The 15,906-nt window shown below is 33.3% G+C and overlaps 1 protein-coding gene and 1 long non-coding RNA gene across 6 annotated transcripts; one reads left to right on the forward strand and one right to left on the reverse strand.

Moving 5' to 3' along the window:
* Positions 1-96: 96 nt before the first annotated feature.
* On the reverse strand, positions 97-10,603 carry LOC130803857 (protein BREAST CANCER SUSCEPTIBILITY 2 homolog B-like). Of its 2 annotated transcripts, none has more exons than XM_057668069.1 (19): positions 10,190-10,603; positions 9,946-10,107; positions 8,739-9,731; positions 8,536-8,660; positions 8,298-8,446; positions 6,692-6,814; positions 6,353-6,602; positions 6,209-6,259; positions 6,014-6,101; positions 5,805-5,916; positions 5,653-5,724; positions 4,219-4,414; positions 3,963-4,145; positions 3,675-3,817; positions 3,544-3,600; positions 3,239-3,449; positions 2,436-2,603; positions 2,259-2,356; positions 97-1,625 (listed from the first exon to the last, which is right to left on the reverse strand). In XM_057668069.1, exons 1-18 carry the CDS (start codon positions 10,338-10,340, stop codon positions 2,270-2,272), a joined length of 3,321 nt encoding a protein of 1,106 aa, XP_057524052.1. In that variant the 5' UTR covers positions 10,341-10,603; the 3' UTR covers positions 97-1,625; positions 2,259-2,269. The 2 variants fall into 2 exon arrangements, with proteins under 2 accessions (XP_057524052.1, XP_057524053.1); XM_057668070.1 differs by having other exon boundaries at positions 98-1,625; positions 6,026-6,101.
* Positions 10,604-10,848: 245 nt separating this feature from the next.
* On the forward strand, positions 10,849-15,678 carry LOC130804406 (uncharacterized). 4 transcript variants are annotated; one of them, XR_009040013.1, is made up of 3 exons: positions 10,849-11,238; positions 11,419-11,565; positions 12,542-12,985. It is a non-coding gene; the product is annotated as an uncharacterized LOC130804406 (long non-coding RNA). The 4 variants fall into 4 exon arrangements; XR_009040011.1 differs by adding an exon at positions 15,278-15,678 and having other exon boundaries at positions 10,907-11,238; positions 11,419-14,645; XR_009040012.1 differs by having other exon boundaries at positions 10,920-11,238; positions 11,419-11,844.
* Positions 15,679-15,906: the final 228 nt, after the last annotated feature.

The raw sequence follows: 15,906 nt of genomic DNA on the forward strand, positions 1-15,906 counted from the left end.
ATTAGTTCAAGATTAATCGGCGTATATTTATTTACAAATTCATGATTCTATAAATATTTGGTAATAACCTCATTTCATGCTTAAACTGGGATTATTCCTTCTACGTAGATATAAATTCTACTCTTGAGTTTGGACGTATTAATAAACACTATAAGTCTAGATATGATATAAAACATGGACATAAGTATATCATTGCACATAAATATAAGCTTAAAATCTATCAATTTAAAAGACACAAGTGAAGAATTAAAGCAAAAAAAAAAAAAAAAAAAAAAAAAAAAAAAAAAAAAAAAAAAAACTTACTGACAAAAGAAATAAATGTAATCTACAATTAATGACCACCAAAGATTTAAAAATTAAAAATCTCACGAATTTATGAAAATTTTATTATCCCTCTAATGATGGTCTACCTAATTCCCTACCTTATGACTCACATTTTTTATGTCACTAACACCTAGCAATATGAGATGCAAAAATTGAAAATTCCCTCTTCTCATCTCTTATTTTTTTTTCTTGGCACTCATTAACTATTTCAAATTAGCTAGGCTTTTTTCTTTTCTAAAATATTCCTTTTTCAATAATAATATGTACAAACTCACCTATCAAATAATAAAATGCTAAAAGGCAAACATAAGCTAAGCTCATACTAATAATGGGATACAAAACGCAATAAAATTAGCAGTTAATTTCAATTATTCTCCCAAGCGTGCCTTTTACAATAGATGAAGTAAGAGGGTCTTCAACAACCTTAAAGATAATATTAAGCTCAAAATTCACAAAGGTCAACAAAAACCTTAGATATATCAATGTCAACCTCATACCCTAGTCCTTAGATATAAAATTAAGCTCAAAATAAACAAAAGCCTACAGCAACCCTAGATATAAAATTAAGCTCAAACCAACCCCTTGTCAACCTCCCCTCTCCTTCCTTGCCTTCCTTAAAATGCTTCCAAGTTCCAATCACCTTTGAGTAAACCAACTTCAGTTTGTGTAAAACGGATGCTCTTTTTAGACAATGATTTTGCTATTCCTTTGGGACAGAATTGGGCTGGGAAAATTACAGATGATGCTGAATCAATACTCTGACGCATACTATTCATTAAATATCATGTTTCCTCTCCTGTACAATACTGGTATGATCCTACAAAAACTATACCGGTTCACACTACGTAGTCGAATCAAATAGCAGAAACATACAGAGATGAATGCGGTTTAAGGCTATATCAAGTAACTCCTACGCAATGGCATCTGCATCCAAAGCACCCTTCGTCAGCTGAACACTTGAGTTAGCCTTTGATTAATTGATTATACTATTGCACAAGAATCGACACAAGTCCATGAACAAAAAAGGTCCACCCTGCAACATAGAGGTTCAATTGTGTGTTATGCGTATCATGAGATTCCAGACAAGGCCAAATACAACCCTTAGATACATGCTTCATCTGGTTCTTTTTTTGACGAGCGCTTCATCCAATTAGTCTGAACTCTGAACTTGGGTGGTGACTTGATACACGGAGAAGCTAACTGAATTTACAGAGCTCATACACTATATTCAACATTTCCACATGTCATTCATGCAAACGCTTCCTTATTCATTAGGTATACGCGCCAACAAAAGCTGAGAGCTGAACACACATAGGCAGGACATTACAAAAGAAAGAAAAAATATCAGCACTAGGAAATTTCCCTTCCATGCTTGAAGAAAAAACATCCAAAAGTGATCAATTTTTTATTAATTACTCATGTCAATGACTTGTATCAACTGTTAAATTCCCCATGGATTCTAGGCCTTGGCATTTTACTTGTATTCATGTCAATAACTAGTATGAACGTTTTCCAGATTACTTCAATTTGTCAATTAAGTAAACAAGCACATGGATGGTCAAGTATCATTGCAATCAAAGAACCTATTAAGTGTACGTCACCTATGTCTTTTTTACTGTTCTGCCTTTATGATTGTTTTTATTTATTTGGTCATGTTATTAGCCTAATTTTTATCTTGCATTGCCTTGTCGTGTTTTTTGTCTTGTCTTGTTTGCTTTCCTTTGTTGGTATCTTTCGAGTTGGAGACTCCATGGTCGCATCCTCATTTATGGGTATAGTTTATCATCTTTCCTCCCTCTAGTAAGTATGTAAACCTTCGAGTCACCATGAATTTAGAATAATGCTGTCATGCATCAGCAGGAAGCTACATTCATACATACAATGATCTAAAAGTATACTTGTTAATCTTACTAAGAGTTAGCATATGAACTTACAAGGCAATCAATTAATCAGACAACAGCCTCAACGTTCTAGCCTTAGGAGCAGGACCATCAAGTATATGGAAAACCTTCGTCCGGAGCTTTTCAATTGTCTGTATCATGTACACAATGGTTTAGGACAGCGACCATCAGAATTATTGAGCAGAGTTATTGTATAATGAAGATGCCTACCACGCTAGCACTCTGCTTCCATCTCTTGACCCGTTCAAATGAATCTTTAAGATGTGAGCAAGAAGGATGATCATAGTTTAGGTAATATGTTGAATTTTCTGTAGCTTCTGCTACCCACATACAATTCCCGTGATCCTTGTCTCTCTTTGTGAGATCACGAAAGCCAACCTATAGAACAATTAAGGAAGAATAAGAGAGCACTATGGTGGAATCACGTTTTGATGCAAGCCCATTAAAGCAATATTGACAGCTGACTACATGAACATAGATCACTGCAGTTAAACATAAGATATAGCACACCATTGCTACAAATAACCAGCTTTCCACAAAAATACTGGTTAAGCCCTCCTTTTCCATACCATTCCACAGTTCGAACCTAAAATATCGGTTTTGTTTTGTTCACATTCTCAACATACTTCATCAAGGTAATTGATTTAATTCATTATTCTTTTAATAAACATATACCACCACACCCTCCATCTTAGCCAAAATACTCCGTGTTAAGAGAATTTCCCTTTGTCCCGTTTAATTAGCACCACTTTACATTTTAGTTTGTACCACTAATATTGCACCCTTTCTTTTTTGGCAACGGTCTCACTCTCCTTTTTTAAGTCTCACCCACAAACTTATATTTTTCTTCATTTTAACCATTCAATTCTATCATCCACTTGTTTTTTGTCTCATTCTCCAACTCAATTCTCCTATCTACTAAATTTCACATTTTACAACCGAGTAATATATTATATGTTCATAAAGCTAAAAGGATACCATAGAAAACATTTCCAAATACTAAACATACTTACTATGTTCCCAACGAGGTTAAAATTAAATGGAGAAATTGAATCATCGCCTGTGCAAGTAGTAGAAAAGGTAATGGCCAGCAACGAGACTTCCGATTCTTCTGTTTGTAACTCACAGACAGATCCATCGGTAACAAACACCCATTGCTTCTTGTGCTGACCAAATAAGAGCTCTGGTCCAACGTGTAAGACCAACACAGCAGTATCAAATTCACTGTTCACCCAACTTTTCCAGTGAGTAAATGCATTTCCTCATATACTGAAAACAGAAACATTATAGCTCATAAATGGTACAAAGTGAGCATCACCTGGAGACTTCCTCTATTCTAGATAACAATACCGGCTTGGGAGGATCGAAGAAGGGCCTAATTTAAGAATTAGCCAGATTAAATTAGCTTCACTTCATTGGAACTTTACAATCCACAAGGCACATACTTACCCAAATAGTTCCCTCTCTTTCAAAGTTAATTTCTTCCATTTATTGTTCCGTCCTCTATCATGTAGATAAAGTGTATCTAAATCAGCATGCAACGGCGTAAGGCCTGAAATAGCATAAGCCTCCCCCTCTACCAGTTCAAGCTTCTGATAAGTAAAAAAGTCATTACTAGAATCAGACAATCAAAGAGCATTAATCAGAAGAAAAAAAAATCAAGTCAACATGATAGGTAAGGCTTAAGTTTTGAAACATGCAACAAAAAATATTTCTGATTAGTTACCCTCTATCTACCTGTTGTTCGGTAGGATTCCAAATTGTAATTAAACCCTTCCTTAGGACTTCCCCTTCGCGCTGTCCTTTATTTTTTAGTCCAACGACCCTCACTCGCATAAATTGGGTTACATCTCTTGCGTTTAAGCTTGCATCTTCAAGGGCTTTCACAATCAATCTTTGCAAGTCGGCCTTCCTTTTTTCCTGCAGTAAAGGCATTATAGAAGCAACAAGATACAATTTAGAATCTCATCAAAGCCAAAAAGTAAGAATGTACCTCAACTTTAGCTTGGTATTTAGAGAATAGTGCTAGTTGCTCGGGACTCATCTCAGCCATCAACAGTTCTGGTTCGGCAGCACTTTCCAGCATCTTTAGAATCTTTGCCCCTTCACTATCATAGTCATCCTCAATGGAAGAACCGATTGAATCTTTCTGAAAGTCTGATGTAATACCTTCTATGATGTTAGAGCGCCTGCATGTAAAAACTTGAATCAAATCATAGCAAAAAATCTTTCTAATATCATAATTCTTTTGTAATCTTTTCATGTTTGTGTTGATCAAAGGTGTGTAGACAAATTGAAATATAGCGTCATCTCAATTCTCAAGATCCCTTAATCCTGACAAGGTGGGAAAGTTCTCTGCTATGACAAAGTACTTACTCTTTCTGACCTCAATACTGAAATCATCAAAATAAAGCAGTTTGATCCTGTCAGGCTGCATACATCATGAAATTACTATACACAGCCAAATGTCAATGATGGTCATGGAACACAAGCTGTGTGGTTCCTACTGTAGTTGTGCATAGCAGCTAAGGTTTTGGATTATACTGTTAAAGTAGTCAACAATGCCAGGCTTTAATCCCAACAATATTAAGTCGTCTATATCAACAAAAATAGATTATCAAGGGAAGTTTAGAGTTTATTCGACTCTATCTTATATAATCTACAACTAAGAAATTCAATTCCAATCATCATCTATGGATATTTTCATCCTCTACACATTCTTATGTATTGCCTTATGCTATTGCAAATCTCAATTCTTCATGTCATTCTTTAATCCAATACTCTATGTCATCTTTGGACAAATCTCAATTATTCATGTCATTCTTCAATGCAAAAATCTATGTCATCTTCGGTCTATCTTTTCCTCTTCTAAGCTCCTCAAACAAAGTTAATATATATTTCATATTCTTATTGCTAGTTTCAAGCTAGCAAGATCTTATATTTAATAGACAGAAACTTGTATAGTTAGAAATACATAATTAAAATATTGCAACAATGCCTGAGAGATCCACACAAAACTTACTTTTACCCATGAGTTTGTATCAGCCAGCCAAGATCACATGGTGAAGAAAGTAGAATAAATAATACTTCTAAGTTCTAAGATATATTGTCAGGTGCCTAAGTAAGATCTACCACATTAAATTGAGAAAGAACAATTCAAAACATTGCAAGTACACATGCTGAGATGCTAATTCACAGTGATATGTATAAACGGCTACATAACTAAAGATTAAATAGTGAAAAGCAAGGTGCACTTTTTAATACCAAGGATTGAATAGTGATCATTAGATCAGAGAGAAACAATTATAGATCTTGCTAACAATGGTATTAGTTGCAATAGAAGTAGAACTAGACCACAGAACAAAAGTGATAATTAATGAAAGGGGAAACGATTGCTATTCATCAACAATGGCAAAGCAAACCTCACCTTTGATTATGTAGCTGAGCAAAAGAAGCCTCCAACTTTTCAGACCTTACAATAGATGCTCCATTCCTCAACCTATAGAAAGCATTATTGGAGTGTAGAGTACTCTATGAAAAGAAAAACAAATTTCAAAAGTGAAGCAGAGTGAAAGTTACCTTTCTTTATAAAGAACAGGATAAATCCTTGTGATTCCGACAATAGTACAAGGGACTATACCTCCACCATCCTTGATACACCTAAATGCCAAAGGTGCACATGCACTTCTACCTTCAATTTCAAAATGAATTCAGATGAAGGAGCCAAGTCAATAATAAAAGACTATCATTGAGCAACTACAAAAACCTACGGAAAACATAATTCATACATGGACACTTACAGAATCCCAAACGTTCATCCCAGCTAACTCTGTATGTTCCATTCATATGCATCACTAAACTAACAGTAGGCAATGCCTGAGGTTCAATTAAAATGCATGAGAAATCTCCATTATAACAAAAACACACATATAAACTACCTGAAATGCTTTGAGTCAAGAAAAGAACTCAAAGACAAAACAAACCTTGAGAGGTGAAACAGGTCCATCCCAGCCATTTAACCCTGCTCTACATATCTACAAGACAAATGAACATTGAAATTTGAAATTCACTACTGTGAATTGGAGCGTTCACAGCAAATTAAGGAGAGCTATATACAGAGATACTACCTGTAGTTTTTGTCCCACGAATAATTTTCCACCTGCAAGCTGCTTTGACAGCAAGTGATCCAACTGTGCACGTATTGAGTACCACCCATCAGTAAGCTCTATAGTGGAAATGCTACTCTTTCCTTCCAAACTTGGATTTGGATTTTCTATCTTTGAAACGCATAGCACCAGTGTAGAAGAAGGCAATGCATCTCCTTCTAGAATTTTCTTAATTGCAGAACGATGACCATGATTAACTTCACGTTCATATCTGCAAAGTGCACAAGAAAATAGTGTCATATCACCTGAAAACACAAAAAAAAAAAAAAGTCAAAATGATAAAACATGACTGCCATCTACCTATATTTTAACTCCTCAAACACATTCAAAACCGTAAGAAATTTCTTCAAAAATTTAGGTGAATAACATCTCTCATAGCTTGCAAGTTTCCACACAATCCACTTGTAGTGATTTGCAACCCACCTATCAGGAAGGAGAAGAAAACTTAGTTCACAAGACTAAAGTCATGTTAGTAATAAGCACTCCACAAGTTTTCTCAATAGCTCAGTATTTCAATTTTGTTCTGTGGCAATGCTGAAAAGCAGAAAATGTTCAACTAAATCACTTAAATAACAATTACATCAATGTGCATTGCAAACTGTATAGCTCATAGCCTCGTAGAATGTCCTCATCCAAAAAATAGTAGAATACCATATAAATTTAGGAGCCAAGGGTGCGAAGGACACTGTTACTGGCTAATAAATAAAAACCGTAAACAGAGGGTACCGTTATGTGGTGGGTTCAGGAGCTGTCTATAATGCAGAAACACAAGTAACCAATGGCAGAAAGCAGTAATTCAGGTGAAAAGAAAAGAGAAAGAAGAAAGAAGAGAGATAGAGAAAATAAAATGCTTGTATTATGTAATAGAGAGCACTGTACTCCCCTGAGTTCTTAAAGTGACTCATTAACTCCCATAGTGTAAATACACTCCAAATTGTACTGCAAGCATAAAAGAAATCTATGCCCCCTTTTCTTTATACACTACTATACATGTTCTAGAATATCCCCCTACAGCTCATCAAGCAATAACAACCGAAAAGATTCTTTTTGTAACAGATTTGTAAATGCCTTGTGTCATTCTGTTTTACTGCTTCCCCCCCTTTTTAGAATAGACTTTTGTGATGTTGGGCCTGACTCGTTCCTGATCCATGACACTATTACTGCCTTATAAATGAAAACCGTAAACAGAGGGTACCAACTTTTTCTGGCTGTTTGTTGGAGGAGGGAGGCCAGGTAGCCTAACTAGAGCTGCGTGCACACATTTCATAAGCCAAAGAGATAACATCCCAAAACCATATGGCTATGGAAGGAAAGCCTCCAATGACTTATAACACAATCTATTCATCGATGTGGGATTAACCACCCGAATACTAATATCCCTTACTGAGGTGCAATTAGCAATCAATGTAAATAGATTTCATGGTATAGCTTATACAAAAGCAAGTTGTAATGTATCAGTCCTACATTTTCGAAAGTACGTGTATATATATATATATATATATATATATATATATATATATATATATATATATATATATATATATATATATATATATATACACACATATATATATATATATACATATATATATATATACATATATATATATATATATATATATATATATATATAATATAATATATATATATATATATATATATATATATATATATATATATATATATATATACAAAGCACCGTTAGTACAAAAAAAGTTAAATGCATTCAATCCATCTAAGTTCTAATGTCAAGTAACAGTCGACAATATTTTAAAAAAATGTTATTTATCCTTTTTCTGTGATTTAAAAAAAAGTAATTTATAGAAAACTACTAACTAATCATTGCTGTCAGTACAATTAATATGCGCCTGGGTAGAGGAGGTGAGAGAAGAATGAAATAAATTACTCTTTTGATGCATATTGCAATGAAGCTCCAGACTGAACCAACATATGGTAGAAATTTTCAACACCAATTGACTGAGATCCATCACAAAATGAGTATCTCTCTGAATTTTGAGGATTCAATTGACGCACTTCTGCAGAAAGATGCTCCAACTATAACAGAACGTAAGGTTTACATGTTAGATTTAGTTATATTAAGTCAGAGTACTTAAATAAAAAATACCAATTGGGATATTGCATACCTCCTTTGTGTAGGGCGGTGGCACTTTAAAGAAATCTTTGATATATAACCTTGAATGCCGAAATGGATAATGGGTAGACAACTTCTTCCGGGGACATGGAGCCTCACTTTCCCTACCAGACAATCCTGAATCAAAAAGAGATCGTTAAGTGAGGATGGTTGCTGAATTTGTGCCAAACTCCTCATTTTATTTGATGAACTCACCATCAGGAACTAAGAACTGGTTACAGTTCAATGATGTGATGAACTTGGAACTCCTTGGTGTTTTAAAAGGTGAAACATAACTTCTTCTCCCGTGTCTCTTTATATCATTGGTTGTTCCTTTCTTACTGCCAGAGGCAATTGCTGTAGTGTTTGTAATATCAGTTAAAGGCAGGCCAGATGGTTTTGAAGATTTATGAAAATGTGAACTAGGACCAGGACTGTTCACCATAGAGTTTTGAGCTGTGGCATCAAAAACATCGAGCTTTTCTTGGAAAGGGTTCAGATAGGATAAAGATGGTTTGTCATTTGAGTGGCTAATGCTTGCCTCAGCATCAAATTTCCTTAAGTTGGTTCCTGAGATCAAGGTCTCGGATTTTCCTTCTGGTTTTTTGTGAGAAGACAATTTCATTGGTGATACAAAGATCTTTGGGTTTTGTTTACATTGATGGGAAGAACCAGTGTTGTTCTCCTTGTTAAAAGCACCCCCATCAGTATTATTGTGACTGATAAATGAAAACATGGAAGCACCATCACCACCGTCATTTTGAAGACTGTCCATCTCTGGATCACCAAGAAGGTTTCTGGCACGCTGTAAAGCATCTTTAGAAACTGATATTAACCTGCCACCAGCAGTTTGGAACTTAATTGCAGATGGTTTCATAGTGGAATCAGAAAACTCTGGTCGTATAAGTTTACCAATATCTTTATCAACAAAATCAATTTCTGATGAATTATTCTTCAGATGAAAAGGCAACTTTGAGCAGAATGTATTATTCTCAGTCCCTTTTTCATGAGAGACTGTCGGCACTCGACATAATTTCTTCTTTGGAGGCTGAATGCTTTGGAAGGTGCAATCATCGTTAATTTCATGTACACCCAGCAAAGTTTTAGCTCTAAGAAGTCCAGCTGATGATACATTTACTCTCTTCCCTGAACCCGTTTGAAACATGGAATTTGGAGAACTAAAATCATTTCCTTTACAGCTTGATTTTCCTAAAAGAATAAATTACACACAAATTACAAGTGTTTGAATTAATTTTTGAAAAAATCTAAAAGTTAATTCTATCAATAAGTCATCCTCATTTAGTCATCTTAATATAACTAAACTCATAAAATGAACCTGAGAATTAAAAATTATTACAGCTAAAATAACAAAACGCAAATAACAAATTTCAGCATAAACACGTATCTAAGAAATAGCTCTAACCAGTATCAAAATCGGCGAAAAAATCATCACCAAGAACAGAAGACGCTTTAGCAATAGATGATTTCTTCAAAACAACAGAGCTCCCTGATCCAGTTCGAAACATGGGAGTATCAAACCCTTCAACATTACGCTTCTCGCAACATCCAAGAATCTTCGAACATCCTGCGCCAATTGCCAATCAATTGTTAGAATAGGATTAAGCATTGAAGACAAGTTTCGTAAGAAGACAGAAAGAAAGAAATACCTTGAAGTAAAACATCGTGGAACGAAGGGAGATTAGGAGGAGGAGGAGAGGAGTGGAGTTGATTATGGTGTTGAGAAGGTGCCGGAAGAGGAGAGATTTCCCACCGGGGTTCATCTCCGGCGTCAAAAAATAGTTGCCAAGTTTTCACCATCCGGTTTCGTTGAAGAAAATTGTTCAATTTCCCGGTGAAATTGTATGATTAGGGCTTTTTTCCCTCTTCTCAATTACTCTAAGAACGGATGTTTTCGGAATGGAATGCTTTTAGCGGAAATTTTCCTTTTAAGGCGGGAAGTTTGAATTCTTATTAATAAGGTACTCCTTTAATTCATATTAAATATTAAATGTTTCATTTTCATTTTATATTTTCATTTATAATAATACTTTATCAGTTTGTTTTCTTTTTATTCAAAATATAGGAAGAAATCAAGATAAATAATAATTTCACGATAGATATTATAAAAATTAGGTAAAATAATATAAACAATAAAAATTCAATTGATTAAAATGTATGTATAATAATGTCATTAAATTTCATTAGGTGTACGTAAAATAAATACATTGAGAATTAAAATGTAAATTAATTTTTATTCTTATTAGAGTGTAAGTGTAATAATTTTGTTAAATTCTATTAATTACTAATATAGAATCATTTTAAATAAGGATAATATTTTTAAATTTTCAAATGAAAAATATAAAAAAGAAAAAAATACAGAGGAAATATTTTTGGACGCATATTTACATCTTTTTATTTGATTCCTTCTTTAATTTGTGCATAAAAACACCTTTTTGTGGGGATCCTCTTGATAATTTTGCATCTGGACGGTACAGTGCACAAGGTCTTAAGGCATGGGGTGTTCTTGAGTGAGAAGCAATGAAGATTGAGTGAGAAGATCTGATTACTTGATTTTCGTTGCGCGTTTTTTTTGCAGATGAAGATTGAGTGAGAAGATCTGAATACTTGATTTTCATTGTGCGTTTGGTGCTGGGTTTTTATATTATCAGTTTGATTTGAAAACTCATATTTGATTTTTGCTCTCAATCTGAACAAGGTATTTTTTTTATCAGAGTTTTCATTTTTACACAAAAAATTTAGGGTTTTGTGAAAATTAGGGTTTTTGTTTGATTCTCAATTTTTTTTCTGGTCTTTCCAAATTAATAATCTCTGCAAAATCTTCTCCAATTTCCCATAGTTTTCTCAATTAACCCACTAATCATTTTCAATAATGAAGGGAGGAAAACGAACCCCTGTACAAGCTGTAACTCTATGGGTACGAAGACAACCTCCAATGGTGGAAAGCTTTTCTTGCTGTGATTACAGGAATGGCTGCTTTAGTTTAACTCACTCATCTATTCCTGCTTCTCCTCCTCCAAACCTGGTAATCTCCTCCTCCAATTCGTTCTTATTTCTTTTGATTTTTCTGATATTGATTTGGTTTTGAAGAAACAATAACTCAAATCGTCATCTTCATTTTCAGGTAACCAGGTTTATTTTTTGATTTTTCAGCAATTTATCCTTTTTACTTGCTTTTTTTTGTAGGTTTTAATGGGGATTTTATAAGGGGGTTTACTTTGAGTAATTTACTAACTTCATCATCATCTTCATTTTGATGCTTGATTATCTTCAACTTTCTCCTATTGTTCGTTGACCTTTTTGGGTATTTCATGTTCTCTCCTTTATTTATTGAATTTGATTTTAAATGTAAATTCTTCAATCTAATGATTCCGAATATTGTTTTTGATTTTTGGGTTTTTGTTTGCAAATGAATTGAACCCCAAATTTATTCTGTTTTTAATTTAGTCTTTTTACAATTATATTTTTTATGTAAATAAAATCTCATTACTTAGGTTTTATGGTAAAAACCAGAGTAAATTATAACTTAGGAGCTGTGCTTCATCTATTCTGATTTCTGATTAATTTTGAGATCTAAGTTTAATTTATTTACTTTGTCTATGCTATTTTGTCTATGATTTATTTCGATGAGCTAAATATTTATAGTTTTTTGGTTTTTATTTTAAGCGAACAAATTAAAATAAATTATTAAATTATGTGCACTATTTTTTACATGTGACGTTTGCTACCAAGTACCAAGAAGCAACATTCGATCCTTTCAAACCCTATACACGAGAGTAATTGATTCATTTCCAACAACCTAATGTTATTATTGTAACACAATTTGCTAAATTAGCCCAACTCGGGTACTTATGTTAGACCCGGTTACATGACCGAGTGCCAATGAGAGTAGTGTCTAATCTCCGTCACCTATCTTTAAGTGTTGAAAAATGATATGGTTGGTCGATTCGATAATAGATCCCAGACAGGAATTAGTATTCAATCTGTCCATTGGATTTCAGGTGACGATAGCAGGAAAGGCTGCTGTTATTTTACTTGCTCCTCACAAAGCCTTTAACTGAGCAGCATGGAACAGGGCGTTGTTGATTGCCATGGGAATTGTAAGGAAGCTTTTGCCTGAGAAGAAAACCCAGAAAAGGGTTGCATTGCCCATCGATATTCAATACTCATAAGGTTGACAGAACATCCACAAACGAGGAGATGAACAAATTGATTAATGAGGATGATCAAGAACAGGCGGTTTGAAATTAATTATCGTATCTGGTATACCATTTTATGAGGTCTTTTAAAGGTAGTGAAAATCAAACCGAGCTGTTAAATGGTATGAGAGCAAGTAGTCTATGGAATTGAAATTAGATTGTAGAAGTATTTATCCCTTAAAAGTGTGTTCTGTAATCAGGTGATTATATATTGTCAAATTCATAGCTTGATCAGATTTTCATAAAGTATAATTACTCTTAATTGTAAATGACTTGGATGATTGGATCCTACTTCACATAAGTGTCACTGGAGGTGTTCAACGGGACGGATCGATCTAACGGGTTAAGAATTAGGTCACATTTTAACGGGTTATTAGCGGGCTTTGGTGTAAAAGGTCGGGCTAGGCTGCATAATTTTAAGGATTAATTGCAAAAAAAATTGCTACTTTTTTATTAACAGCCATTGGTATGAAGGGTCGGGCCGAGCTGCATAATTATAAGAATTAATTGCGAAAAAAATTGCTACTTTTTAAATATTTTTAAATGATATATTATATATATATATATATATACAAGTGAGTTGATCCAACGAACCATAATGTATAATAAAAAAACTATTTTATGAATTTTTAAAAAGGGTCAAAATGAATTGGACTTAAATGGGTTTTGACCTGGATTGGACTTAAATGGGTTTTGACCCACTCCAGCCCATTTAACATTTTACATGACTCGTTCCGATCCGGTTTATTTAAATTTTGACCTTAGAATTTGTTACTTTGCCAAATAATCAAGTTTCACAACTTCTTAGATAAATATAAAACATCAATGATTATATTATAATAATAATAATAATTATTATTATTATTATCTCCTTCTGGTTCTGGTTTCCCTTTTGAAGTCCTAAAGGAGGTATTAATTTGCTTTTTAAAAAGTTTGGTATCATTATTATTATTATAAGTGTGTTGAACTTAACTGTTAGGCTATTTTTATGCATAGTTCTGCAAATGCTGGAGTTCAGACTCGAGTTAATGATTTTTGCATTAGAATTTTGGGATTATTTTTTTTGGAGATAGTAGCTAATCCTATTATTTAAATCATTGTGCAATTGGGTGTTCTTCATATCAAACAAGAAGTTTTGGCTTAAAAAAGTAAAATTAATTCTAGATAGATTTTATTCATTGATGCTCAAGGCTTATATAATTTCAACTTGGGGATAATCATTTTAATTTCAAATAAAGTCTCATGGTAATATAGCTCAATTAAGTGCAGTTTAAAGTTAATAACTTTAGCTGTTTTTAGGTGAAAAAAGATTATAATTGTGTATGATTTTACAATACCCTCTTTTGTTTTTTTGTTTTGTAAGGGGGTTTCAATGGTTCAGATTGGGTTCGAGATAGGGGAACGGGAGTGGGTATAAGTGGTGGTTATCAGGATGAGGGAAGGATAAAGGGTGTCTGGCGATAGGGGTGTGGAAGGCGGTGCGTGGAGATATGGAGGAAGGAATGGATGGTTGTGATGGAGCATTAGAGGTCTGGCCAACAATCATAGCCTTTTAATGTACTGTGACAGCCGTCTACTTTTTTTTTGCCAACAATCATCTCCTTTTAGGTGCTTCTTCGGATGGAACAGTTCGTGCATGGGACCTTTTCTGATACCGAAACTTCAGGACAATCACTACTCTATTTTCTAGGCAATTTATTTCATTGACTGCTGATCAAAGTGGTAAAATTATATGTGTTGAAACTTTAGATTCATTTAAGGTCTCTATGATTTAATATATATCTTTCACTTTTATGATAGTATTGTGTTTAGAACTTTTCTAATACAGTGTGTTCTTTCTTTGTATAGGTTTTTCTTTGGACAATGAAAACACAATGCTCACTTGATGTGTCAAGTGTTCATGAAGGTCCTGTTCATGGATTAATGTTTTCTCCTACAAATATGCGTATTCTTTCATGCTTTTTTTTTTAATAAGATGAGTAGATGACATTATGCTCCCTTTCGTATTACGACATTGAGATTTTAATTAAAATAAAATGGGACTCTAAATTTTGTATGTTCAACAACTAGTCAAGTTTCGATATAAGTCTAAATAAATAAATAAAGAATAGTGTTTGTGTTCGCATTTGAGTTTTTAAATCCAAATTCAACCATAATTCGTATCTTATGTAAAAATTATTCGGATAATATCTAGTTGCATTTAACCATCATTAATCCAATTAAAACTAAACTTAAAATCGAGAACTTAGACTTGTGATCCAAAAAATGACAATGTCTGAAATTAGTAAAATTTGTAAAAAATTTGACATTTTGATTTTTTTTAATTCTCTCATTCAGTCTTACATAATCAATTTTTTTTATTAAACCCATTATAAATTTGTTGTAACTGATAATACCTTATTTTGTGTATTTTTCCATTTCAATTTCAGTTTTATTAAATAGAATTTAGATTTAACAATATAACAATTAGAGAAATTACTTTATAAAATAGTTTTATTGATGTAATTTTCTAGATGATAATTCTAGCTTTATTTGAAGGTCATTATGTAAATATATTATTTCAAGCAAAGAAGAAGAAGCAAGCAAAGAATCGGATCAAACTAGGATGCGCGGCCCGCAGAGTTTTACGCAGCACGCGCACGTCAGCCTGTAGGTTAGGCGGCTATTTCACTTTTTTCATTTCGGCTTTCATTTTCAATTGGATATTTAGAGGGGTTTAGGAGGCGACTTGCAGAGAGGAATGATGAGCAAATCCAATAGCAAGAAGCTTCATCAAATCTTTATAAATAGGCAAGAAAGCTTAGGAATGGTATCATCCTGTAATTTTTCATTAAAATACTTCTTTTTCATTTTTGTTTTGCCATGATTATGGAGCTTCAAGCTTAAATTTTCATTTCTTGTGGAAGGTTGAGTGGAAACTTCTAATTACTCATTGTAAAAATTCCTCTATTTAATATACTTTTGATTGTTGAAAAGTTCTTATTTAAATCTTATGAATATTGTTTGAATTGACAATCAACTATTGTTCTTATTATTGCAATATTCATTTATGCTAAATATATTTGCAAAATCAGTTAGTTTTGTACTTGGATTAATAGTAGCAATTAGTTCTAATTGTGAATGCAGATTATGAATGATTAGAACCTAAATGAACTTTTCATTTTGAT

This window comes from Amaranthus tricolor, chromosome 17 (genome assembly GCF_026212465.1).
Source record: "Amaranthus tricolor cultivar Red isolate AtriRed21 chromosome 17, ASM2621246v1, whole genome shotgun sequence".
NCBI lineage: Eukaryota > Viridiplantae > Streptophyta > Magnoliopsida > Caryophyllales > Amaranthaceae > Amaranthus > Amaranthus tricolor.